The sequence below is a fragment of the Salmo trutta genome, chromosome 33 (genome assembly GCF_901001165.1).
Source record: "Salmo trutta chromosome 33, fSalTru1.1, whole genome shotgun sequence".
In the NCBI taxonomy this organism is placed as follows: Eukaryota; Metazoa; Chordata; class Actinopteri; order Salmoniformes; family Salmonidae; genus Salmo; species Salmo trutta.
In genome coordinates this window covers 658,685-686,122 of record NC_042989.1, presented here as the reverse complement: position 1 = coordinate 686,122, position 27,438 = coordinate 658,685, and the positions used below count along the sequence as shown (strand labels likewise).

Below are 27,438 nucleotides of genomic sequence, written 5' to 3'. Positions count from 1 at the left end.
GAGGAGTTAATGGGAGTCTACTTAGAGAAGAGGGGTTACACTGGGTCTGAGAATGTTGGGGAGGTGATGTCTAGGCTCATGGGGAGGGCACGGGATGTGACCAAAGTCTGGATGCGTAACAACCCTGTTGTCACAGATGTTAAGGCGGTGTTCAGTGTTCTCAAGCAACACTTTGGGGATACTGTCTGCTCAGGTATGCCATTAGCTGATTTCTATTCAATCAAACCATATGCTAATGAGGATCCAATAGATTTCTGGATTAGGCTTAACAAAGCGGCAGAGGCAGCCAATCAGTACCTTGTGAGTGAGGGCAGGACCCTACCCAATGAGTGCTCAGAGTTGGCAGTCATGTTTGTACGCAACTGTCCTGATAAAGAGTTGGCCCAAGTGTTCAAGAACAAACCCATTCGTGACTGGACAGCCAGTGAGGTACAGGATCAGTTGGATGAACTGTTAAGGGAACGTAAAGCATGTAGAACACAACTTTCACAGCAGGTGGCTGCCGTCTTTGACTCCCCCCAGGAGGGAGTGGGTCCTGTGAACAGACCTAAGGTGTCATCCTTTTCTCAATGTGGCCGTGAACCAGACCAGGCACCATCTATATCTGAGGGTGAGACATTAGAGAAGGTTTTGACTTTGTTAGAGAAGGCTCTGGTCAGCAATACTCAGTCTGTGAACAGAGGGCCCCGTAAACAGTTCCACAAACGTCAGCGTGAGTGCGCCGTCTGTGGAAGCACTAATCACTGGACCAAAGCTCACTGTCAGATGCACCAGCTGTGCTTCAAGTGCTTCTCTCCGGGCCACATGAGCTTTGACTGTAGTGAGGCTGGGCAGCGACAGAGCCCTGGATGTGGACAGACTGGCAGGTCTCAGGAAAACTAGAATGCCTCCATTCTGAGGAGGGCAATGTGGGGCAGTCTTATTTTTCCTCCACTGATGATGATATCCAATCTGTTTATTCTTACATTTGTGAGTCAGTACCCAAGAACAACACAGTCATTTTTCAGAACACAATGAGAATTACTCAGAATGACAGTTTGTTTTACACCTCCGTGCTAGTACAGGATAAAGTTGAGCTGAAGGGGATGTTAGATAGTGGGTCCATGGCTACTACTCTGCGCGCAGATATTGTACCTCGGTTGAGGGAGGCAGGAGTGGTAGAGGGGAACTTTCTAGCTCCTTCAGACATCATCCTGGTGGGTTGTGGTGGGAAGCAAACTAGCCCAGTGGGCATGTGTGATTTTAAAAATTCAGCTTTATGGTTTCAGCTATGTAGTCCCAGTGCTTATTGTAGATGGGCAGGTTGATTAACTCATTGTGGGCACTAATGTGTTGAAGTCTTTGATTAGACAGTTCAAATCAAATGACAGCTACTGGCGGGTGGTGGGTACACCAGGTTCCTCTAGCCAGTGCGATGACAGCCACTTCTTGCGTCTCCTGTCAAATCTGGAGAGATGGAGAGGAGACCCTATCCCAGATAAAGTAGGCACCATTAAGTTGAAGAGAGCAGTAACGCTCCAACCCATGAGTGAGCATCTACTGTGGGGCCGCCTACCCCCAAAGACAAAACTCTCTGTGGGCAGTACTGTTGTTGTCGAGCCCAGCACGTCTCATTGTGTGAATCGACACATACTAGTGGGGAGATTAGTTACGCCTCTGTGGGGGGATGGATGGCTACCTGTAAAGATAGTGAATCCAACAACATCACCAGTTACCCTGAGACGAAATGCTAAAGTGGCGGATGTGTATCCTTGCATTGCATTAGAGGATTTTGATGATGTCAAGCAGCAAGCAGCTTACCAGAACGTGGCTAAAGTTCAATGTGACAGCTCACACGGCAGTCTGACAGCTAAGAATTCAGTTGGTGGCAGTGTAGTTCATGGCAACAGTACACTGAGCAATCTTGGACTTCAAGGCCTGTCTGTTGAGGAGTGTCCAGTTTCACAGTTCTGGAAGGATAAACTTGTCAATTTAATTGGGAAGTATGACACAGTGTTCTCTAGACACAGCCTAGATTGTGGTGAGGCAAAGGGGTTCTGCCATCGCATACGGCTGACTGATGACCGCCCATTTCGATTACCTTATCGTAGGCTTTCTCCAGCTCATTACCAAAAACTCAGGGAAACACTGGATGATATGGAGGAAAAGGAAATCGTCAGAAAATCCAGCAGTGAGTATGCCTCACCATTGGTGCTGGTATGGAAAAAGAATGGGGACTTGCGCCTATGTACTGACTTTAGGTGGTTAAATGCCCGCACTGTAAAGGACGCTCATCCCCTGCCTCATCAGGCTGATGTACTGGCCGCGCTGGGAGGTAATGCCTTCTTCAGCACAATGGACTTGACGTCAGGGTATTATAACGTGCCACTGCATGAAGAGGATAAGAAATACACTGCCTTTTTCTCCTTTAGGTCTGCACGAGTACAATCGGTTGCCTCAGGGCCTCTGCAACAGCCCGGCTACGTTTATGAGAATGATGCTGACCATCTTTGGTGACCAAAACTTTCTAAGTCTCCTTTGTTATTTGGATGATCTGATGGTTTTTGCTAAGACTGAGGAAGAGAGTCTGCAGAGACTTGAGATGGTTTTTCAGCGGTTGCAGGAGCACAATCTTAAACTGTCTCCGTCTAAGTGCAAGTTTTTGAGGAGGTCTGTTAAGTTTTTGGGTCACATCATTTCTCAGGAGGGTGTAGCCACTGACCCTGCTAAAGTTCAAACTATTTTGAACGTGACTGAGAGCGAGATGATGGAAGCTGATGGTGTCACTCCGTCTCCTAGCAAAATCCATTCTTTTCTTGGTATGGTAGTATACTATCAGCACTACATTGAGAATTGTTCCATGGTTGCTAGGCCATTGTTTCAGCTAACTACAGGTCAGAAGAAGCCTAGGAGAGGCAAGGGTGGGAGGAGGCCTGGTCCCTCTCGCAGGCTCACTGCTGCAGACTGGACTGCCGAATGTCAACTCGCTTTTGAAGCTTTGAAATCGGCACTAGTTGACCAGGCACTGCTGGCTCATCCAGATTTTTCTCAGCCATTTTTACTTTCTGTGGATGCATCTACTAGTGGTTTGGGAGCTGTACTATCCCAAGTGCAAGATGGGACGGCAATAGCCAGGCCAATAGCATTTGCTAGTAAATCTCTTAATCATGCACAATCCAAGTATCCTGCTCACCGGCTGGAATTTCTAGCCATGAAATGGGCCATTCATGATAAATTCAGCCATTGGCTGCGAGGGCATAAGTTTACTGTGTGGACCGACAACAATCCACTCAAATATATTCTTACAAAGCCCGAGACTTGATGCATGCGAGCAGAGATGGGTTGCAAAGCTGGCACCCTTTGACTTTGATATCCAGTACATACCAGGTCCCAAGAATGTCATTGCTGATGCTTTGAGCAGAGAGCCATTTGTCTGCTCCACAGTTCTGCACCGACTGACAAGAATTCCATATGATGTCCTGCTGGAGGAAGCCAGAGGTCTTCGAGTGGATGATGTTCAAGACATGTTCCGCCTCTCCTGTGAACAGCCCGAGGCTGGCTGTGGAACGTCTATGGCTCCTGGGAGTGAGTTAAGTAGAGCTGGAGACGATGTCAGTGGGTTGGTTTCCTGTGAAGAGGTGTCTGCTGTCCTCCATGCTCACCGCCGATGGGATGATGGTGCCACGGTGAGGGCCATTTCACATGCGCAGCACCTTGAGAAGTTGATGTCCATGGGTCAGAGCCCTTTACCTGTCTTTACACACAAGGAGCTGTATGATAACCAGTCACTGGATCCTGTCATCAGCAGAGTCATGTTCTTTGTAGATAGAGGCCGGCGCCCATCTAGGAGAGAGCGAGTCCTTGAAGCTAATGAAACAGTTTATACTCTAAGACAGTGGGGAAAACTCACCACGCGGTTAGGGATTCTGTATCGTGTCTCAAAACACCCAGTGAGTAAGAAGAAAATATTCCAGTATGTTGTACCTGTGTCTTTGAGAGGCCTTGTGTTGAAGGGAGTTCATGATGATGCTGGTCATCAGGGTCAGCAGCGCACATTGTGGCTTACGAGACAGCGGTTTTACTGGGACTCTATGGAAAAGGATGTCAAGGAATACGTGGCCCACTGTAAGAGATGCGTGTTGAGTAAAGCACCTGAGCCTGAAGCATGAGCTCCACTTGTCTCCATTGTGGCAACGGCACCTTTGGAACTTGTGTGTATTGATTTCTGGACTGCAGAAGATTCAAACAACAAGTCTATTGATGTGTTAGTAGTGACTGATCACTTTACTAAGCTGGCATGTGCGTATCCGTGTCCAAACCAGTCTGCTAAGACTGTGGCTCGTGTTCTCTGGAATAATTTCTTCTGCGTTTATGGGTTCGCTGATTGTATCCATTCTGACAGGGGTGCTAACTTTGAAAGTTCTCTTATTGCAGAATTACTTCAGTTATCTGGTGTTGGAAAGTCCCACACCACACCTTATCATCCCATGTGGAACGGTCAAGCAGAACGTCTAAACCGCACGCTGGGGGGGATGATTAGAGCTCTGCCAGCTAGGTCCAAGGCTAAATGGCCTCAGATGTTGAACACATTGACATTCTCCTATAACTGCACTGTTCACGAGACTACTGGGTTTCCACCCTTCTTCTTGATGTTTGGACGCACCCCTAGGTTGCCAGTAGATGTTATGTTTGAAAGTGTGCTGTTGGATGGGGACACGGTCGATGTGGATAAGTATGTCCAGTCTTTGGGTGAGGATCTGAGAGAAGCCATGACATTGGCTCAACAGCATGCAAGTAAGCAACAAAAGAGACAAGCCGAGGTCTACAACAGACGGTTGAAGGGTCATTCGGTAGAGAAGGGAGACAGAGTTCTACTTGCTAACAAGGGAGAGAAGGGCAAGAAGGAACTGGCTGATCGCTGGGACAGGGCGGTGTACATAGTTGTTGCGAAGAACAGCTCACTGAACACATATCGTATACAGCACCCTACCACTGGACGCATCAAGACGGTGCATAGGAACCTGATTATGCCAGTCAACTTTCTGCCTTTGCCTTCATGGGAGGAACCTGAGAGTCACGGATATCTATCGAGTGGTGACGTGTTCTCTGAGATGTCTGCAGCGTCCAGCAAAATGGATGGGAGTGACGCAAGGACTGTCCACTGGGTAGCAAGCCTTCCTGAGTCTTCTGGGAGGATATTCCAAGAGGATGGTGTAGTCCCAGTTGATGGAAGTGAAGTGGAACGGCCATATGACGTCCCTTTGAGTGAGGTGTGCTCAGTAGAAGTGGACCAGAGAGAGATCCCCAAAGCCTACAAGAGTTCTGATGGCGAAACTCCATTCAGTGGGGATGGTGCTGTGACAGATGTTGTTAACTTGGTTGAAGATGCTTTGTCAGTGTGGTCTGTGGCAATCTACCAGGATTCTGATCAGTCGTCTGACACTACTAGTGTTGAGTCTGTAACTGAAAGTGTGCTGGCTCCGGATAGGCCGAGTTGTAGTATTCCCCAACCTGAGGTTAGCCCTCTGAGCACGGTTAGTGCTGTCCGTGACATTCCTGCTAGGTTTTTGGGTGAGGGTGTTCGGACTAGACTAGGTAGATTTATTAAGCCAGTGAATAGGCTAATCCAAACTATGTCTACACAGGAAATGAAACCGTTCTTGATTTCTCAGTGACGGTAGGATATTGCCTACCTTTTCATTTTTTTGTGTGTGTGGTAATCTAACTGGGTCTTAGAGTGATTTGTGGGTTGGTCTAATATTTTTGACAATTCATGTAACTTTGTGTGTAGTTTATCAGCATAAAATGTATTTAGCATTTTTTGTATACGGTTGAATAAGGGATTAGCTACCTCTAATTTTTCCTAATCCTTCGCGGGATAGCTTTCCAGCTGATCGACCATTTGTGGGTCTAGATTTAAGGGACTACACTGGGTTACTCCGTCGCTCTATGGGTGTGAATTTTTTTATTTCTTTGCTTTGTTACCTTCGAGGTAATGTGTTTTGTTTTGTGCCTATAATCTAGTGTAAAACAGTGGGGGTGAATGTAGTAGAGTGATGTTGTTCCCCTAGATTATGCACCAAGTTGCACGCAAGGACAGTTCAAGTAGGCCAGGTCAAGAGGGGATGTTAATAAGTTAATAACAATAATAATAATAATTCAATGTTTTCTTTATTTAATTACAGCAGCATAGTTAATGTTATTTTTCAGTGTACAAACATTTTTTGATATCTATATTGTAAATACACCTAATTGTAAAAGTTTGTATATTTTGGTTTGGTCCATTGCGGGTTATCCGTACTTACGTACCCTTTTACCGTTCTCTTTTGCCGGACCTTCAGCTAGCAAGGTATGTTGTCCTTGGCGCCGTAATTTGGCAATATAAAACTGTGGTAAAGTTACATAAAGTGCTGTTACGCAACTATAGGTTTTGTTACAATGTGAACAATTATAAAGATTATGTTAACAACTTTCACCAAGCTCGCTAATTAGGGTACCTATTGTAACTCGGGAGTATTTGGGACTGTGTTTGAGTGAGTTGCTATGTGCTCACGCAGGTGCCCGAGAGCTGTGACTGCACCGAGGGCTAACATATTGTGTGTTGTCTCTTCGTGTGCAGGTATGTCTTTTATTTTGTTCCGAATATGTTGTATATCATTTTAATTGTATTGTATTGTATAGTGTGCTGTTGGGCACTGAATGTATGTATGCAGTTCCCGCTCTTTTGCCGGACCTTCAGCTAGCAAGGTGCCCGAGAGCTGTGACTGCACCGAGGGCTAACATATTGTGTGTTGTCTCTTCGTGTGCAGGTCGAATAAACATGATTCAACCATCATAATTCCAGTTGTCAGTGTCCTAATTAAAAGTACACAACGCAGAACGAACCACGCTACACATGCATGCATGCATGCATGCATGCATGCATGCATGCATGCATGCATACATACATACATACATACATACATACATACATACATACATACATACATACATACATACATACATACATACATACATACATACATACATACATACATACATACATACATACATACATACATACATACATACATACATACATACATACATACATACATACATACAGGGGGGTGCCGGTACAGAGTCAATGTGCAGGGGCACCGGTTATTTGAGGTAGTATGTACATGTAGGTAGAGTTATTAAAGTGACTATGCATAGATAACAACAGAGAGTGGCAGTGGTGTGGAGGGGGAAGGGGGGCAATGCAAATAGTCTGGGTAGCCATTTGACTAGATGTTCAGGAGTTTTATGGCTTGGGGGTAGAAGCTGTTTAGAAGCCTCTTGGACCTAGACTTGGCACTCCGGTACCGCTTGTCGTGCGGTAGCAGAGAGAACAGTCTATGACTAGGGTGGCTGGAGTCTTTGACAATTTTTAGGGCCTTCCTCTGACACCGCCTGGTATAAAGGTCCTGGATGGCAGGAAGCTTGCCCCCAGTGATGTGTACTGGGCGTTCGCGGTGCCTTGCGGTCGGAGGCCGAGCATTTGACAAACCAGGCAGTGACGCAACCAGTCAGGATGCTCTCGATGGTGCAGCTGTAGAACCTTTTGAGGATCTGAGGACATATATACAGTACCAGTCAAGTTTATTATTATTCGGGGCATTGTACAAGGTGTCAGAAACGCGATGGCATCACACAGTTGCTGCAGATTGGACGGCGGTACATTCATGATGCGAACATTCAACTTTCCATCTCATCCCAAAGATGCTCTATTGGATTGAGGTCTGGGACTGTGTAGGCCACTCAAGTAAACTGAGCTCATGTTCCAGGTGATATTTTTCCACTCCTCAATTGTCCAGTGTTGATGATCGTGTGCCCACCGGAGCCGCTTCTTTCATGTTTTTGGCGGATAGTAGTGGAACCTCCAGTGTGGTCATCTGCTGCAACAGCCCATCCGTGACAAGGATCAACGAGTTGTGCATTCCGAGTTGCCATTCTGCACACCGCTGTTGTACTGCGCCGTTATTTGTCTGTTTGTGGCCCGCCTGTTAGCTTGCATGATTCTTCCTGATAAACTCAGTCACCGTATCACTATAATCGTTGACATTATTCTCGGAAGCTATCCGGAACATATCCCACGGATCAAAATCTTGAAGCGTGGATTCTGATTTGTCAGACCGCTGTTGAATAGTCCTTAGCACTGGTGCTTCCTGTTTGAGTTTCTGCCTGTAGGAAGGGAGGAGCAAAACGGAGTCATGATCAGATTTGCGGAAAGGAGGGCGGGGGAGGGCCCTGTAGGCATCCTGGTAGTTGGAGTAACAGTGGTCGAGTGTTTTTAGCAGCGCGAGTACTACAGTCGATGTGTTGATAGAACTTCAGAAGATTTTTTTCTCAAATTTGCTTTGTTAAAATCCCCAGTTACAATAAATGCGGCCTCAGGATATGTGGTTTTTGCATAAAGTTTAGTGAAGTCCTTTGAGGGCCGTCGTGGTATCGGCTTGAGGGGGGATATACATGGCTGTGACTATAACTGAAGATAATTATCTTGGGAGATAGTAAGGTCGACATTTGAGGTATTCTAGGTCGGGTGAACATACAGGAACTCAAGCCTTTTGTTCTCACGATCACATCGTTCATTCTAGCGGGAGATGGCTCGGCAGACTTTTTTTTCTGACTTAGGAATTGTGGAAAGGTATCTGGCTGAAAAATTAGTGTGTAACCGGCTGTATAGACGACAGCCGGCACTAATGGAAAACACTGCACATTTGCTATCTGTAAATTCAAAAAGTCACACCATTCTGAATAAGCCATTGTTATGTGTTACTGTAGATTCCTATATTAACCATTCCTCTCTTTTTTTCTCTTCCTTCCTTCTCTCTCTTCCTCCCCCAGTGGTGATCAGCCAGTGGCAGGGTGAGCCCAAGGAGCACGTCATCTCCCTGGTCCTCACCCACCTGCCCCTGCTCAAGCCGGGCAACGTCGAAGCCAAGGGCGAGTACATGCGCCTCCTCCCCCGCATCCTGGCACACACCATCGAGCACGGCCGCCATCTGGAAGAGTCGCGCCAGCTCCTCTCCTATGCCCTCATCCACCCGGCCACCTCACTGGACGACCGAGCCGCCCTCGCCCTCTGGCTCAATCACCTGGAGGAACGCGCTGCCGCCCGGGCCGACTCGTTGGAACGGCTGCCCCCCTCCCCAGCCTCGCACCATCAGACGCCCCCCTCAACGCTCTCCTCGTCGGGTTCCAGTTTGGGTTCCTCTGTGGGCCACCTGGGTCACCTGTATCACCACCAGCGCTACGGCTCAGACGATCGGCTCAACGGCTGGCAGGGGTCGAGGGACTCCGGGTTGGGCAGTGGATGGCAGCAGCAGGGGCAGGGAGGGTGTGAGAATGGTGGGCACCTGGCTCTCTACCCATCCTCGTCGGTACCTGGGAGTATCAACACGGTGGGCACGGGCGGCAGCAGCAACACCAGTGAGTGGCTCTTCTTTTTAGACTTTTTGCTTTTTATAGCGAAGTCCCAATTGTCTGACATGGCTTCCTTTCTTCCTTTCCTCTCCTGGTTTACTTTCTATCTGGAGCAGCACTGATCTGAAAGGAGTCCAATCAATCAAATGTATAAATTAAGCTCTGTTTAAATCAACAGTTGTCCCAATGTTGTCATAGTAGTAACTAACATAAAATAAACGCCTGAGTGGAGTCCCCACATCCGGTTTTCAGGGAAAAAGGAAGCTAGGTTGAAGGTAATGTGTCCCTGAAAACCAAATACATCTGGTTGTTGTTGACCCCGCTGAGGGTGTCACAGTATTACCCTGGCCTAGACCAGCAAAGAGTTAGGTTAGGTTTGAAGACCCAGGCCTTTCACCGTCAGTTGTGGTGAATTAAAGGGGACAAGGAAAGGAAAGGAAGCTGTGTTATGATGTGGCCTCCTCCACTTCTTGTTGTTGTTTTGGATTGGAACACTCACTCTTAGCAGCTCACTCAGCAGTTTGCATGTGCTTAATCAGGGTTCCTGATGCTGATGAGAGTGCGGTCTTTATTAAACGGACTTGTCTCGCCTCAGGACACTGAAATTATAGTTTACAAGGACACTTTACACCACTTTAGTTGTGTTAGTAACCTTTTCAAATAAAGTGGTGTCAAAGTCTCAAGAGTCTAGATGACCCCCCCCCCCACACACACACAGTTTTCCTGTTGTCATTGCAGACCTTAGAGAGCTATTTATAACTTTTAAGGAATGTCCAGATCAACTAGCCCATGTCAGCTAACGCTTTTTAGCTAGGTGTTTTAGCCCGTAGGTTTTGTTGTAATGTTTGAGTCACTCAAATATCACATGAGCGCATATAAGATATGGCAAAATCGAATTGCAGGAAATTAGTTTTAAAATGGCAAAAAAGAGGGGTGTGAACAGTTTGTTATGAACAGTTTGTGCTTATACCCATAGAAATAGACACGGGGGGGGTTGAGGATGTTCTCCAATGCTGGAAGGGGGGGCTGAGTGAAAATGTTTTGGAACCCCTGTTCTAGAGCACCCTCAGCCGGAACCAATGCTGTAAGGCCCGTCACACAGGTAAACTCCAAAGAAACCCAAGTCAGCCAGCCACTAGCCACCTCTGACAAATAGCCGGAAAATGTCTACCCGCTATGTTGAAGTCTAAAGTGGTAGGTCGGTGTGTAGGCCCTATGGCCCAGCACTCCAAAGCTATTCAGATTGAACATATCTGTGGTTAGAGCAGGATATTTCCAGTTGAAGAATGCAAGGGTCTTTTTTTTCTCAGATGAAGGAGACAGCTGGAGATATAAATAAGGACACATTTAAAGCTCTGGGCCCTGCACAAGATCCTCTTTTTTGGTTTTACTGTGCTTGGGAGTTTCAGAAGTCCATCAGTCCATAGCACAAATGAGCGATATTTTTTTATTTTTTACATTTGTTTTACAACTCTAATCTAGAGTTGCCCTCCTTTTAGCCAATGGTCAGTCACCACAGGATTAAAGACACTACGTGGTCAATTCAATGTCTGCATTGGCCGTGCAGCATTTACGGTGATACGGAAGTCGGGGATTTCATACTTCTTGCGCTTTGTGGAGCAGCACAGAGCTGTTGTGAAGGAAGTTGTCAAGGAAGAGTTTGCGTTTATACAGGACCTCCCGCCCCCATCTACCATCAACCAATCATGTCAAGGCGGAGCTATACGGAGCCCTCCGCATTGTTGCAAAATTTCGGAGGAGCGCGGCGATGTGGTACTGAGCTCAATTTAGCCTCGGTGTGACTGGAGGCTCCGAAATTGCGTCACACCCTCCAAACCAAGCCTCCGACCACATTTTCAGAATCAAGCATAAATTGTCTCAATGTGTTTGAATTGGGCTTGCATTCAGCAGTGCACAACTTTGTGGAATGTTCAGATAGAGATATGTTATGTAGAACAAACATGCCTCTATGTAGAATAAGGAATCATGTCAGCTCTATTCGCGACATTTCTATCTGCAACGTCCCTCAATGTTTGCTTACTGAGTGTGGCCCTAGTAATCTTCGAATGAATTGACTGTTAGCCAGGGCAGTTTATTATGGTGGTTAGGTTAGAGATTTAGTGGCTAAAGGTTTTTCATCTTATGCCCAAATTAAGTAATTCTCTCTATTTTGATTGTATATTTAATCATTTATAACAGTTAAGTCATAGGGTTGTTTATAGGTTACTCAGGAAGTGTTTAGGAATGAGATTTTATTGTTCAATATAGTTTATAAACAAAGGAATTGTTGATTATGGCAAAATGGAAATTGTGTGTTGAAAAATATGGAAATTTGACCCATAGAATGATCATTCTCTATTTTTATGACTGGACCAAAGTACTCTGATTGGCATATTCATAGTCTGCCAATCATAGAGTACTATGGTCCAGTCATAAAAATAGAGAATGATCTTTCTATGGGTCAAGTCTCCATATTTTTCAACAATGCAATATTTCTTCACACAATCCCTCCCGTCTGTCTCTGTCTCACCCCACCACACCCCACATGTGTACCTCCCTATCGCCATCCCAGGCACCACGTCCCATCCCTTACCCATGTAAGGTAGCCTTTGTGGAGAGTCTGTATTTAAGGAAAATGGCTAATATTTAGGGACTGGAACTTGTAATGTTAGCTGGCCACCTATTTTAAACCAGCCCGTGAAGTCCTATACATAGCCAGGCTAACACAGTTAGTGGTGCCGCATATAGGGGGAGAAAGAGACTGACAGGCGACACACACACACACACACACACACACACACACCGGCCGGCCGGCCGGACAGTGGGCACATTAAGCTCTCTCCAGTACATCTTATTTTTTTGCCTACGAAGCCAGCGTGCCCGCTCTGTCTACTGGGCATTTCCATCTAAATTGGACCCATGATCACCAACATGGGAAGTTCATAGGAGCATGTCAAATTGGGTGTTCAATGAAAGCTAAGAGTCTATATTTGTGACTTTTTATACATTTTGTTGTTACAAAGTGGGATTAAAATTGATTTAATTGTCTTTTTTTTGTCAACGATCTACACAAAATACTAATGTCAAAGTGGAACAAAAATTCTAACATTTGTAAAAAAAAAAATAATAATGAAAAGCGAAACGGGTGTTTTTATGATTGTTTCAGATTTGGTCTGTTATGGACCAACCATATAATGGTCTTCTTTGGGGGTGGAACTCATTACCATAATAGCCACTGTGTAGAATAGTACCCAAATATGCAAAAGAAGGGTTTTGCATATTTCTACATGTGTGTACCTATTCAGCATACATCACCATGAAGATAATTATATTAATCATCATAATTATACATTTCTGTATAGATCAGGGACGCATGATGTAATTCCTTTACCGTAATTATTTTACCAAGCATTGCATCTGCACAGTTCTTCCAGTATATGTGTTTTTGTGACATTTTCTGTGTAAATTGTTCAAAGTAGTCATTGTGCACAGAGTTGGAAATTAATGGTTTTTGTTTGGCATACATTTTAAAGTGAAAAATCTGAATCCGCATAATTCCGTTACTGTGGAATTGTCCTACTCCAGCTACTTCTGGAACGTTCTGTGACGCCATACAAGGTTTACCTGTTGTGTAGGTGTAAAAGCAGGGGAAAATGTCTCCGTCTCTCCCCCTCTCTTGCTCACTTGTTTTTCTGACAAATAAATAGGACAAGTTGTGTTTTCTGTGACCCAACTGTGCCCAGCGGCCTCTTCGATCTAGCAACCTTTCGGTTACTGGCCCAACTCTCTAACCACTAGGCTACCTGCCACCTCTGGGAGAACAGTGTGTTGTAAATTGACATTATAATCATCAGTAAATTGGTTACAGTAGTAAAGTTGAGCTGGGGGCTAAGACTCAGGTCTGGTCTGGGCCTCACCATGCCTGTCTGTCCATGTCCCTACTAGCTCTCGAACTAACACAGTGTGTTATCATGGTAGTATCCTAGCAGAACTGAGCCCCTTTCTAACTGTCTGGGCCTCCCCACCCCCACCCCCCTGTCTCTTGTGTGTGTCTTGCAGTCCTGTTTGGCGGCGGCGGCGGGCAGCACAGTCCCCTGAAGCGTTCGGTGTCCCTTACCCCCCCGATGAGTGACGGCTCCTTGGCCGGTTCCTCCTCCTTGGGTTTAGGTCACGGCTGGCTCTCCCAGGAGGACCTGCGCGGGCCCCGGGGAGGAGGAGGAGGAGGGCTGGGGCTGGCCCCCACCGACCCCCACCACGCACCCCTCTCCCCCCAGAGCAGCGTAGCGTCTTCGGGCAGTGGCGGCAGCGAGCACCTGGAGGACGCAGGTCTAGGAGGAGGAGGTCGCTGTGGAGGAGGCTTGTACCGCAGCAGCACATTTCATAAGGAGGGCAGCGGCATGAGGGGTGAGTTCAGTACTCCACCGCTCTCATGCGTAGCGGACAGAGTAACGTGGAGGAGGCAACCATGGGGTCTAGGGGGGTGGAGGGTGTTCACTTCAGGATGTCCCTCATCAATTGTTTGTTTTGAGGTGACCGCGTCTGCCCCCCAAATGCATTTGATAGTTCGATTTTTAGTGTAGTGATCCAGTCATTGATAACATTTTTTTTTTTTTTTATCCACGTCTATCAATGTCTGAAACAGAGCTTTGTGTCCTGGTCTGAGACGGTTAAAGTGTTTTCTAGAATTTCCTCTCCAGCAGTGGTGGTCGGTGCCGTTTAAGATTAAGGAGGACGTTATTTGTTTATGAGCATGGCCTTTTTTCTATTATGGCATATTGGATGACTGTCATTCATATTCCATTCACCCAGCTCAATGAAACATCGATAGGTTTAGACTACTAAACTCAGCAAAAAAGAAATGTCTTCTCACTGTCAACTGCGTTTATTTTCAGCAAACTTAACGTGTAAATATTTGTATGAACATAACAAGATTCAACAACTGAGACATAAACTGAACAAGTTCCACAGACATGTGACTAACAGAAATGGAATAATGTGTCCCTGAACAAAGGGGGTGTCAAAATCAAAGTAACTATCTGGTGTAAGTATCTGGTGTGGCCACCAGCTGCATAAGTACTGCAGTGCATCTCCTCCTCATGGACTGCACCAGATTTACCAGTTCTTGCTGTGAGATGTTACCCCACTCTTCTACCAAGGCACCTGCAAGTTACCGGACATTTCTGGGGGAATGGCCCTAGCCCTCACCCTCCGATCCAACAGGTCCCAGGCGTGCTCAATGGGATTGAAATCCGGGCTCTTCCCTGGCCATGGCAAAACACTGACATTCCTGTCTTGCAGGAAATCACGCACAGAACAAGCAGTATGGCTGGTGGCATTGTCATGCTGGAGGGTCATGTCAGGATGAGTATGCAGGAAGGGTACCACATGAGGGAAGAGGATGTCTTCCCTGTAACGCACAGCGTTGAGTTTGCCTACAATGACAACAAGTTCAGTCCGATGATGCTGACACCCCGCCCCAGACCATGACGGACCCTCCACCTCCAAATCGATCCCGCTCCAGAGTACAGGCCTCGGTGTAACGCTCATTCCTTCAACGCTAAACGCAACTCCGACCATCACCCCTGGTGAGACAAAACCGTGACTCGTCAGTGAAGAGAACTTTTTGCCAGTCCTGTCTGGTCCAGCGATGGTGGATTTCTGCCCATAGGCGACGTTGTTACCGGTGAAGTCTGGTGAGGACCTGCCATACAACAGGCCTACACGCCCTCAGTTCAGCCTCTCTCAGCCTATTATGGACAGTCTGAGCACTGATGGAGGGATTGAGCACTGATGGTGTAACTCGAGTAGTTGTTGTTGCCATCCTGTACCTGTCCCGCAGGTGTGATATTCCGATGTACCGATCCTGTGCAGGTGTTACACGTGGTCTGCCACTGCGAGGACGATCAGTTGTCCATCCTGTCTCCCTGTAGCGGTGTCTTAGGCGTCTCACAGTACGGACATTGCAATTTATTGCCCTGGCCACATCAGCAGTCCTCATGCCTCCTTGCAGCATGCCTAAGGCACGTTCACGCAGATGAGCAGGGACCCTGGGCATCTTTCCTTTGGTGTTTTTCATAGTCAGTAGAAAGGCCTCTTTAGTGTCCTAAGTTTTCATAACTGTGACCTTAATTGCCTACCGTCTGTAAGCTGTTAGTGTCTTAACGACCGTTCCACAGGTGCATGTTCATTAATTGTTTATGGTTCATTGAACAAGCATGGGAAAGTGTTTAAACCCTTTACAATGAAGATCTGTGAAGTTTTTTGGATTTTTTCCAATTATCTTTTAAAGACAGTGTCCTGAAAAAGGGCCATTTCTTTTTTTTACTGAGTTTACATGATACTTCAATTTGCCCTGTACCCATCATGAGGCTGCTACAACCTGGCCTGCAAATTAAAGTTTAATATGTAGTTGCACAGGTTCGAGAGACAAATTGTAGTAATCAAGGTGACAGACAGTGACACATTCAATACCACATTCAATACTGCCTTGCACACTCTTGCCTGCATCTGATCATTAGTCCAAACAGTTTCAGTTCCGTTTTGCAACTTAAACAAGAGTTTATGGTATTGGACAAATTCATATAGGTCCCTGCCCGTTTTCTTCCGTTTGCTTCCGTGTTAAGAAATGTTTTGCAACAGACTTGGCGGAATGAATACACCCCTGATCACCGGCACCCACAGTTCACAACGAGGCTATATACAGGGGGTACCGGTACAGAGTCAATGTGCGGGGGAACTGGCTAGTCGAGGTACTTTAGGTAATATGTAAATATACAGTAGGTAGAGGTAAAGTGACAATGCATAGATAATAAACAAAAAGTAGCAGCAGCATGAAAATGGGGGTGAGGGGGACAATGCAAATTTTCCGGGTAGCCATTAGTTAGCTGTTTAGGAGTCTTATGGCTTGGGGGTAGAAGCTGTTACGAAGCCTTTTGGACCTAGACTTGGCGCTCCGGTACCGCTTTCCGTTAGCAGAGAGAACAGTCTATGACTAGGGTGGCTGGAGTCTTTGGCAATTTTTTGGTGCCTTCCTCTGACACCGCCTGGTATAGAGGTCCTGGATGGCAGGAGGCTTGGCCCCAGTGATGTACTGGGCCGTATGCACTACACTCGGTCCTCCTTTTCCTCTAGTCCACAAACATCTCTGTTGTCTTTATCATGTTGAGGGAGAGGTTGTTATCCTGCCACCACACTGCCAGGTCTCTGACCTCCCTATAGGCTGTCTCATCGTTGTCGGTGATCAGGCCTACCACTGTTGTGTCGTCGGCAAACTTAATGATGGTGTTGGAGTCGTGCTTGGCCATGTAATCATGGGTGAACAGGGAGTACAGGAGGGGACTGAGCACGCACCCCCTAATCTATGGATTTCACATGACTGAGAATACAGATATTCATCTGTTCACAGATACCTTAAAAAAAAAGGTAGGGGTGTGGATCAGAAAACCAGTATCTGGTGTGACCACCATTTGCCTCATGCAGCGCGACACATCTCCATCACGTAGAGTTGATTAGGCTGTTGATTTTGGCCTGTGGAATGTTGCCCACTCCTCATCAATGACTATGAGAAGTTGCTGAATTTTGGCGGGAACTGTAACACGTTGTCGTACACGTAGATCCAGAGCATCCCATACATGCTCAGTGGGTGACATGTCTGAGTATGCAGGCCATGGAAGAACTGGGAAATGTTCAGCTTCCAAGCCATGGGACTGTGCATTATCATGCTGAAACATGAGGTGATGGCGGCGGATGAATGGCACGACAATAGACCTCAGGATCTCATCACGGTATCTCTGTGCATGAAATTGCAATTGATGAAATGCAATTGTGTTTGTTGTCCGTAGCTTATGCCTTTCCATACCATAACCCCACTGCCACCATGGGGCACTCTGTTCACAATGTTGACATCAGGAAACCGCTCGCCCATACGACACAATACACGTGGTCTGCGGTTGTGAAGCTGGTTGGGCGTACTGCCAAATTCGCTAAAAGAAAGTTGGAGATGGCTTATGGTAGAGAAATTAAAATTTTAAATTCTCTTGCAACAGCTCTGGTGGATATTTCTCTAGTCAGCATGCCAAAAGAAAGCTCCCTCAAAACTTCTGTGGCATTGTGTGACAAAACTGCACATTTTAGAGTGGCCTTTTATTGCCCCCAGCACAAGGTGCACCTGTGTGATCATGCAGTTTAATCAGCTTCTTGATATGCCACACCTGTCAAGTGGATGGATTATCTTGTCAAAGGAGGAATGCTCACTAACAGGGATATAAACAAATTTGTGCACAAAATTTGAGAGAAATTAGCTTTTTGTGCATATGGAACATTTCTGGGATCTTTATTTCAGCTGATGAAACATGGGTCTAACACTTTACATGTTGCGTTCATATATCTGTTCAGTGTAGATTGCTATTTATCAATAATGTTTTGTTGCATTTAACTGCCGAAAATACTGTTATAGAAGCCATTTTCTTAGTAGGTGACGTCAGAGGTCACCATGTCGGAGACGTGGGTGCTCAGGATGATAGTTTCTCACTAGTAACTACTAGTTCGAGGGCCGTTCAAGTGGATTTTTCCCAGTCATGTGGGCTGTCCCCTGTTAAGTTGGCGCAACACAGGGTGCATTTACCAATTAATTGACAGCTTTGGCTTGCTTATATAAAGTAGGTACTACTTGTTTGCTGAAATGGATGCAAGAGGGAAGTTCATTAACGTGGCTCGAGCACTTTCACGAGGTGCAGAAACACCCTATTCTCAACCACTTAGAATGGGCGCATTTCCGCGGCTATAAAAAGACTTACAAAAATATATAAACCTAGACCGATCAGAATCTGCTGCTAAGGGTTGCTTGAATGTAGAGGGGAGACGTTGTGGTGTTTCTTTGCATTTCCGTCTTGCTCTTGCATACTGGGGTGACGTCGGCATAAATGTGTCAACATACACGGAGTGTTCAAAACATCTTTCCATGACATAGACTGACCAGGTGACAGTTATGATTCTGTATTGATGTCACTTGTTAAATCCATCCAGGAGACCGGTTAAAGAAGGATTTGCCTTGAGACTATTGCCATTCAGAGGGTGAATGGGCAAGACAAAAGATTTGTGTCTTTTGAAAGGGGGATTTACATTTTAGTCATTTAGCTTATCCAGAGCGACTTGCAGTAATGAGTGGATACATTTTCGTAATTGGTGCGCACTGGTTTGAGTGTGTCAAGAACTGCAATGCTGCTGGGGTTTTCACGCTCAACAGTTTCCCGTGTGTATCAAAAATGGTCCACCACCCAAAGGACATCAAGCCAACTTGACACAACTGTGGGAAGCAATGGAGTCAACATGGGCCAGCATCCCTGTGGAACGCTTTCAACACCTTGTGGAGTGCATGCCCAGACGAATTGAGGCTGTTCTGAGGGCAAAGGGCAACAATTTTAGGAAGATGTTCCTAATGTTTTGTACAGGTGTTGGCAACTGCAAAGACTATTCTCGTTGAGCGTGGCGACATTCTGTTAACGTTTTATTCACAACTTTCTGTCCATCGCCGTTGTAAACTACTGGGAAGCCAAAATGTTCCCATACTGGAGATTTAACGATGATCGAGATCCTCCAATTCTGGTTTATCGACCCCACAAATCGCCATCAGACAGAACTAGTTCCCTGCTGTGCCTCACAAATGGACAGTTTGAAATGTGTCAATTCAGATTTGAACTTTGATTACAACGTGAGCATTGGCTCTAGTTGTTTTAATGGAATATTCTGAAATGTTTTTTTCAGTTCAGATTTACTCAACAAACATAGGGCTACAATGCAGCGTAGGCATAGCCTATAGACCTAGTGTTTTTATTTTGTAATTTTTATTTGTATGTATTCATTCAGGTTTACAGTGCAGACTGAACCGAGGTCCCCGTACCGTTACACCCCTACTGGTGACTTCTGGGTCAAGTTTTGATAGGTTGGTATGGTTGGCCCCCGCCACAATCTTGTCTTCGGGCTAAGGAAGCAACCTGCTCCTTTCCAGGTGTTCACAAGCCACCCCCTTTTCCCAGCTTCCCTTTCTTTGAAATTAACATCCCATCTGTTGTGACATAATACTGAATTTAGCCTATGGAATAGCAACACATTGGTCACATTAATTGTGATTTGTGGATGATTGTGTTTTGTTTTTATTCAACATAGTTCTGTCTTGTCTGTGCAAGCACGTGAGTGAATGGGGCAGTAGGAAACAAGACCCCTGTTGTTTGGTATTTTAAGTTGTTACGCGCCACCACCGCTCACGTTAAGGGCTCCAATATGGCTTGACTAGCGACGACCGAGTACTGTCAGGACAGAAGCGTACATGCTCTTATCGGTCTCTGATGTCGCCTTTCTAGCGTGGCTTTCTTTAAGACCCTGTTGCATGCGCAGTCTCAGGACACAGATACAGTGACATCTGGTTCCTAGTGTACCCCGTATAACCTTGTACCATTATACACGAGTTTGCATAAGCAGTCCTAAGCATCTGGGCTTCTATTCAGAATGTACCTCTGACTAGGAGTGCTGATCTAATCCATGTACTCTTATTCATTACAGTCTAAAAGGCAAAACTGATCCTATATCAGCACTCCTACTCTGAAACTTTGAACACGGGCCTGAATGGCCCAACCAGCTAACAGTGGAGGTTTCTGGTATTGTTTGCCTTTGCTTGGGGTCAATGTTTTTGCCCTTTTCTAGTAGAAAGAAAGAAAGAAGGCCGTTTTAGGCTTTGTTTAGAGCCTAGTGTTTGCAGCTAAGTGTGACGTACACCGTTAAAGTACTGTGTTACCAATACATTATGATGTGACAATGAAATGTGATTTTTAAAGCAGTAAAATAAAATACTTCTAAGGTAATTGACATTAGCATTCACCACATAACATGCAAAGCAAACGATAGAACCAAAGCTCCTTAGCTAGCGACCGACATATGAGGTGGTCTAAAAGGGGCCATGGTTTCAGTGTTTTACATCACGGCTCTGACTGGAAGGATAAGAGTCGAAGGGATAAGTCCCTATGGGCCCAGGTCCAAAGTAATCCACTAAATGGGGAATAGGATGCCATTTGGGACGCAATCTAAGTCTGAGACACTCGGAGAGTTTTAATGGTGAGAGGGAATGTCAGAGGACACTGGTGTCATTACATTGACTTACTACAGCTGTGCCTAAGACATTTGTCTGACGTGTGTGCCTACAGATGTGCCGGCCTGGCTGAAAAGCCTCCGTCTCCATAAGTACGCGGCTCTGTTCTCCACCATGACGTACGACGAGATGATGTCACTGACCGAACAACAGCTGGAATCACAGGTCAGTAGCAACAAGGAATACCTAATGAAACATTCTAGGAACCTAAAGGCAATTTTAAGGAATTGTTATGGTAGTGAAAGTCTGTCTCCAGTTTCTAGTACTGTACTTTTGTTGTCTTCCTCAAAGAGCTGATAGACATGAACCGGTATTTTAAGAGTTGTAACAGGATGTTATAAAGGCTCATTCATGCTTATAACAAGTTATAAAGTATTATTCTTTTTTTTTTAATGCGAGGCTTTAAGTAAAGTTATTCAGAAATGTTTAGTTGAACACATTGATTAATTACCCTTTTCGTTATGTATTTATTTAACTTGTCGTTGGTGTGTGTTTGTGGGGAAGGAATGTCGAAAGAGAGAAATTATATTTTATTTTCTGCAGAATGTCACCAAAGGGGCGCGCCACAAGATAGTCATCAGCATCCAGAAACTGAAGGAGCGCCAGAACATGCTGCGCTGCCTAGAGAAGGTCAGTGGTGCAAGCTATCAACTTCTTAGGTTGAGTAAGTTGTCACGAAGCTTCTACAATGTCTTGCTAAGTGAGGCCCAATCCCAAATCAACCCCTGAACCCTACTCCCTATGCACTTATTGAAATCTAAGAACATTTGATAGGTATAAGAAGTATGGTTAAGTGAGCAATATTACCATATTGCTTACACCTGTCAAATCCTCTCAGATCTGTGACAGTCGGGGTCAATTTGGGATTGGGCCTGAGTGAAATAGGCAGACAATTGGGGTTAGCGTTTCACTTCCTGTCTAAAGTATTGGTCAACTGAAGTTTGGGCAGTTGCTCTTTCTTTTTTTCCTCCGTCTGTGCTGAGTGGAAAAGACTTGACAGGTAAAAACAATACAGTATGTCTGAACCTGACTAGCTGTCTAATCATGAGGAAGAGGTCCAAGTGAGAGACCTTGGATCCTTCCATTTCTCTTCGAGAGGGAGGTAAGGAATTGAGGAAACGAGGCTGGAGGAAGCAAAGATTCGACTGCTAGTAATGTTTTTAGACACAGCCACGGTAGCTCATCATTTGATGGCTTGCTCACCTGTCAGTTATCTTAGATTAGTACAGATGAAGAGGATACAGGTAGAGAAAATACACTTTTTAGACTATTCTGAAAGAGGGTCCACTTATCCAGGAAGATAACGTCTGGGCCCTGTCTCTATAAGGGTCTCGGACAATGGCTGTCAAGATCACAGCGTGGTGTCTTCTCTTATTGGGCCTTCTAATTTCAAGCCTGACCTTTTCACCAGGGGCTCTTCATTCTAAAATTTGCTTCTGTGCCACATTTGTAGGGTTTGGGTGAAACAAGACACCTGTTGCTTGGTGTTTCAGATTTTTATGCGCTCGCTTGCCGCTCATGTTAAGGGCTAAGATATGGATTTGACTACCAGCAGCAGTACTGGACAGGGGACACAGAGGATGCATCCAAAATGGCACCCTATTCCCTATAGTGAACTACTTTTGACCAGAGTCAAAATTAGTGGAGCTCTGGTCAAAAGTAGTGCACCATATAGAGAATAGGGTGTCATTTGGGATGCAGGCAGACTGGACAGGAAAGGACAGAAGCGAAACGTGTGTATTTTTGCAATTGCTTTATTTTTCCTCGTCATCACATGGCTGATGAGGTTGGCGAGCTCTTCCTCCCTTTCATGTCCAAAATATCCCGCCGCCTGACAGCCACTGTTGTAGAAAGGACTCTGACGGAGACTTCTAGAATGATCCTCCTCTGAATAGGGCTATGACTATTTGTTTCCCTTACTGTAATGGTCCGGAAATGTTTGGTACCATATGTCTCTTTGATGTTACAGAAAAACCTTCATTATAGATCATGCTGACTAATTTCCTTTTTACCTTCTCTCTGCTATACCTCCTCCTCCCCTGCTCTCCTCTCTTTCACTTCATCTTTACTGTACCCCTTTGTGACCTTCCCTCTCTTGCTCCCATTCCTTTTTCTCTCCCCCATTCCTTAATTCTCTCTCCTTCTATCCCGTTGTTTCCTCCCCCTTCCTTTTCTCTCGCTATCACATTCTCACATTCTCTTTCCCTTTAATTTTCTCTCTCCTTTCCCAGGATGTGTTGGAAGGGGGTAACCTGCGCGCACCTCTTGCCGAGCTCCACCAGATGATCCTGACGCCCATCAAAGCGGTGGCCAGCGACGAGTCGTTGCCCTCCTCGACCGCACAGCAACCCCTGTTGAGCCTCGAGGGGAAGAGCAGCGCTGCCCCGGGCTCTCACCTGGCCCCCGGAGGAGGGGAAGGGGAGACGGGGACTGCCCTCATCGCGGAGGGGGACATCCCCGGCCAGTTCACCCGCGTCATGGGCAAAGGTAGAGGATCTAGTCCCATAGATTGGGAAGTTAAGTTGTCGTAACATTTGTGTGATAGACTGCACATAAAGAAACCAAACACCTGGGGTCACGATGTGGTCACTATTTAACTCGAAAACCATTTTCATATTTTTCATTAGTCCACCATTGATATGGTCCCAAATATTATAATTTTGCCTAATAGGAAGCCTGTGTTGGACTTCTGGAAAGGTTTCATGATGATGATACAAAACTTCATAAGGCTTTTTGTGTTTACTTGTTTTTGGGCATTAGGAGACAGCGATACATCTTAAACTGAATGTTGACATGCAACATTTTCATTTGACTATCAAAAACGGATTAATGAAAAACATACTAAAATAAAAAATTGTAAGCCGTCGGGCCTTATTGCTTAATTCTAGTATATGTGTGTGTGTTGGTTTCTTGACTTCCCTTAGACTTCCCTTCCTCTCCCTAACCACCTCAGTGCTATGTACTGAGCAAACAGTGGACATTTTGGAAGAAATGTGGAATATGGAAATCAGTGTGGCCACGTTTCCCCTCGCTCAAACCCTGTGTCCTTAAATCCCCCTGCTTTGGAGAAACTAATTCACCTGCTCTCTTTTTCTACCCTCTCCTCTCTCTTTTTTGGTCCTCTCTTTCCCCCTCTTTGCTCTCCTCTCTCTCTCTCTCTCTCTCTCTCTCTCTCTCTCTCTCTCTCTCTCTCTCTCTCTCTCTCTCTCTCTCTGCTCTCTCTCTCTCTCTTCCTCTCTCTCTCTCTCTCCTCTCTCTCTCTCTCTCTCTCTCTCTCTCTCTCTCTCTCTCTCTCTCTCTCTCTCTCTCTCTCTCTCTCTCTCTCTCTCTCTCTCTCTCTCTCTCTCTCTCTCTCTCTCTCTCTCTCTCTCTCTCTCTCTCTCTCTCTCTCTCTCTCTCTCTCTCTCCTCTCTCTCCTCTCTCTCTCTCTCTCTCTCCTCTCTCCTCTCTCTCTCTCTCTCTCTCTCTCTCTCTCTCTCTCTCTCTCTCTCTCTCTCTCTCTCCTCTCTTCTCTCTCTCTCTCTCTCTCTCTCTCTCTCTCTCTCTCTCTCTCTCTCTCTCTCTCTCTCTCTCTCTCTCTCTCTCTCTCTCCTTCTCTCTCTCTCTCTCTCTCTCTCTCTCTCTCTCTCTCTCTCTCTCTCTCTCTCTCTCTCTCTCTCTCTCTCTCTCTCTCTCTCTCTCTCTCTCTCTCTCTCTCTCTCTCTCTCTCTCTCTCCTCTCTCTCTCTCTCTCCTCTCTCTCTCTCTCTCTCTCTCTCTCTCTCTCTCTCTCTCTCTCTCTCTCTCTCTCTCTCTCTCTCTCTCTCTCTCTCTCTCTCTCTCTCTCTCTCTCTCTCTCTCTCTCTCTCTCTCTCTCTCTCTCTCTCTCTCTCTCTCTCTCTCTCTCTCTCTCTCTCTCTCTCTCTCTCTCTCTCTCTCTCTCTCTCTCTCTCTCTCTCTCTCTCTCTCTCTCTCTCTCCAATTCGCTTTATTGGCATGACGTAACAATGTACATATTGCCAAAGCTTACTTTGGATATTTACAATATAAAAAATAAATAAAAATGAGAATCAAAAATTGTCAACGGGACAACAGTAACAACAATAACCAACGGTCAATATAACCATACATTCAACAATAACAATAATCATACAGTTGAGGACATGTGCAGGTTTATTGGTCTGTCAGACACTGTCCCTCAACTTATGGCAGGCAGCAATGTAGTGCGCTGCCAACCCACAGCTCTCTGCGTCCTCCCCCAACAGGATGGGTAGCCTATCCTCATCAGAGAGGTCTTTAAAACCTTGAATAAGGATTTCAAATTTGGGGAAATGACACTCTCTAATTGTTTTATATTTTTGACATTTTGTCAGGAAATGCAGCTCCGTCTCAGGTTCTGCTGTTGTGCAGTGGTTGCACAGCCTTTCCTCTACAGGGAGCCAGGTTTTCCTGTGTCTACCCTTCTCAATGGCAAGGCTGTGCTCACTGAGCCTGTACTTTGTCAAGGTTTTTCTAAGGTTTTGATCAGTAACCATGGTCAAATATTTAGCCATAGTGTACTGTCGATTTAGGGCCAGATAGCACTGCATTTTGCTTTGTGTTTGTGCTTGTGTTTCCCAATAAGCAATGTAGTTTTGTTTTGACTGTGTTGTAATTTGGTTTATTCTGATTGATTGGATGTTCTGGTCCTGAGGCTTCAGTGTGTTAGTAGAACAGGTTTGTGAACTCAGCCCCAGGACCAGCTGGATGAGGGGACTCTTTTCTTTGCTCAGCTCTTGGCATTGCAGGGCTTGGTAATGATATGAGAGGGGGTCACTGTATTTTAGATGTTTCCAAAACTTAATTGCTCTTTTTTGAGTTTTTATTATTAGTGGATATTGGCCTAATTCTGCCCTGCATGCATTGTTTGTAGTTTTCCTCTGGACACGTAGGAGAATCTTACAGAACTCTGCATGTAGGGTTTCAATGGGGTGTTTGTCCCATTTGATGAAATCTTGTTTTGCAAGTGGACCCCACACCTCGCTGCCATAAAGTGCAATTGGTTCAATGACATATTCAATTAGTTTTAGCCAAATTTTAATAGGTATTTCAATTTGAATTTGCTTTTTAATGGCGTAGAATGCCCTGCGTGCTTTCTCTCTCAGTTCATTCACTGCCTCATTAAGGTGTCCAGTTGAGCTTATTTTTAAACCTAAGTAATTGTAGTGTGTACAGTACTCTATATATTTTGTACCAATTGAGAACTTTGGTCTAATTCCCTGAGATCTGGATCTTCTCTGGAAAATCATTATTTTAGTCTTTTTGGGGTTTACTGCCAGGGCCCAGGTCTGGCAGTACTGCTCTAGCAGGTCCAGGCTCTGCTGTAGGCCAGGTGCTGTGGGTGACAGCAGGCATAGGTCATCTGCGAAGAGTAGGCATTTAACTTCTGAATTGTGGAGACTAACACCAGGGGCTGAGGATTTTTCTAGAATAGTGGCCAATTCGTTAATGTAAATATTGAAGAGTGCAGGGCTCAGATTGCAACCCTGACGAAGGCCCCGCCCCTGGTTAAAGAATTCTGTCCTTTTCTTACCAATTTTAATGCTGCACGTATTGCCAGTATACATTGATTTAATTATGTCATATGTTTTACCCCCTACACCACTTTCAATAACTTTGTAGAACAGTCCTGTATGCCAAATAGAATCAAATGCTTTTTGGAAGTCGATAAAGCAAGTGTATATTTTGGTATTATTTTGGTGGACATGTTTATCTATCAGGGTGTGTAAGGTGTAAATATGATCAGTTGTGCGATGTTTTGGTATAAATCCAATTTGGCTTTTACTCAAGACATTGTGCTTATTAAGGAAGTTTAGAACTCTTACATTGATGATACTACAGAAAACCTTCCCCAGGTTACTGTTCACACAAATGCCTCTGTAATTGTTAGGGTCAAATTTGTCTCCATTCTTAAAGATTGGGGTTATGAGTCCTTGATTCCAGATGTCAGGGAAATAACCTACACTCAGGATCAAATTAAACAATTTTAATATAGCCAATTGAAATTTTGCACTAGTGAGTTTGAGCATTTCATTTAGGATGCCATCAGGTCCGCAGGCTTTTTTAAATTTGAGAGCCTGAAGTTTCTTATAGAGCTCCTGGTCAGTAATTGGGGAGTCCAATGGGTTTTGATTGTCCTTTATAGCTTTTTCTAATCCATTCAACTTCTCATGGATTTGGCGTTGTTCTGCGTTTGTGTGAATTTGAACGGTGTTGTAGAGTGTTTTGAAATGGGTTGTCCATATGTCACCATTTTGTATTGCTAATTCCTCTTGTTTAGATTTTTTTAGTTTTTTCCAATTTTGCCAAAAGTTGTTTGTGTTTATGGACTCCTCAATTAGATTCAGCTGCTTGCTGTTGTACTGTGCTTTTTTGGTTCTGAGTGTACGTTTATAGAGTTTTAAAGTCTCACAGTAATGAAGGCGTAATTCACCATTATTTGGGTCTCTGTGCTTTTGGTTGGATAGTGTTCTAAGTTTTTTCCTTATAATTTTACAATCTGCATCAAACCAGTTGTCATCTGTGATTTTTTTAGTTTTGTTTTTTATCAATTTCAATTGTGCTTCTTTTGCCGTTTGCCTGAATATATAGTTGATGTTTCGTACTGCTAGATTGATGCCTTCTTTACTGTGAGTGAATGTGGTATCCAGAAAGTTATCTAAGAGTGTTTGGATATTTTGGTTCCAGGTTGCTTTCTGGTATTCTTCTGTGCTGTTTTGGGCCCATCTGTATGAATTTCTGATGTTGTACAGCTTACTGGGCTGTGAATGTGTGGTTGTTTCCAGGTCTGTTCTTTTGAGGAACAACGTAATTTGGCTGTGATCAGACAGAGGTGTTAGTGGCTTGACAGTG

General features: G+C 45.1%; 2 protein-coding genes across 5 annotated transcripts in view; both read left to right on the top strand.

Moving 5' to 3' along the window:
• The window catches only part of samd4a (sterile alpha motif domain containing 4A), a 98,944-nt gene that overhangs the window by 44,776 nt on the left and 26,730 nt on the right, over positions 1 to 27,438 (top strand). For 3 of the 4 annotated variants that reach the window (XM_029729351.1, XM_029729349.1, XM_029729350.1), the window contains exons 3-7: positions 8,851 to 9,435; positions 13,489 to 13,833; positions 20,625 to 20,734; positions 21,113 to 21,199; positions 22,801 to 23,056. In XM_029729351.1, the coding sequence (XP_029585211.1) occupies positions 8,851 to 9,435; positions 13,489 to 13,833; positions 20,625 to 20,734; positions 21,113 to 21,199; positions 22,801 to 23,056 (1,383 nt within the window). The remainder of the gene's footprint in view (positions 1 to 8,850; positions 9,436 to 13,488; positions 13,834 to 20,624; positions 20,735 to 21,112; positions 21,200 to 22,800; positions 23,057 to 27,438) is intronic. The other variant, XM_029729352.1, reaches the window with a different exon arrangement.
• Positions 3,297 to 5,929, top strand: LOC115172190 (uncharacterized). Its single transcript, XM_029729353.1, has 2 exons — positions 3,297 to 5,495; positions 5,527 to 5,929. The coding sequence occupies exons 1-2, from the start codon at positions 4,467 to 4,469 to the stop codon at positions 5,572 to 5,574; spliced, it is 1,077 nt and encodes a 358-aa protein (XP_029585213.1). The 5' UTR covers positions 3,297 to 4,466; the 3' UTR covers positions 5,575 to 5,929.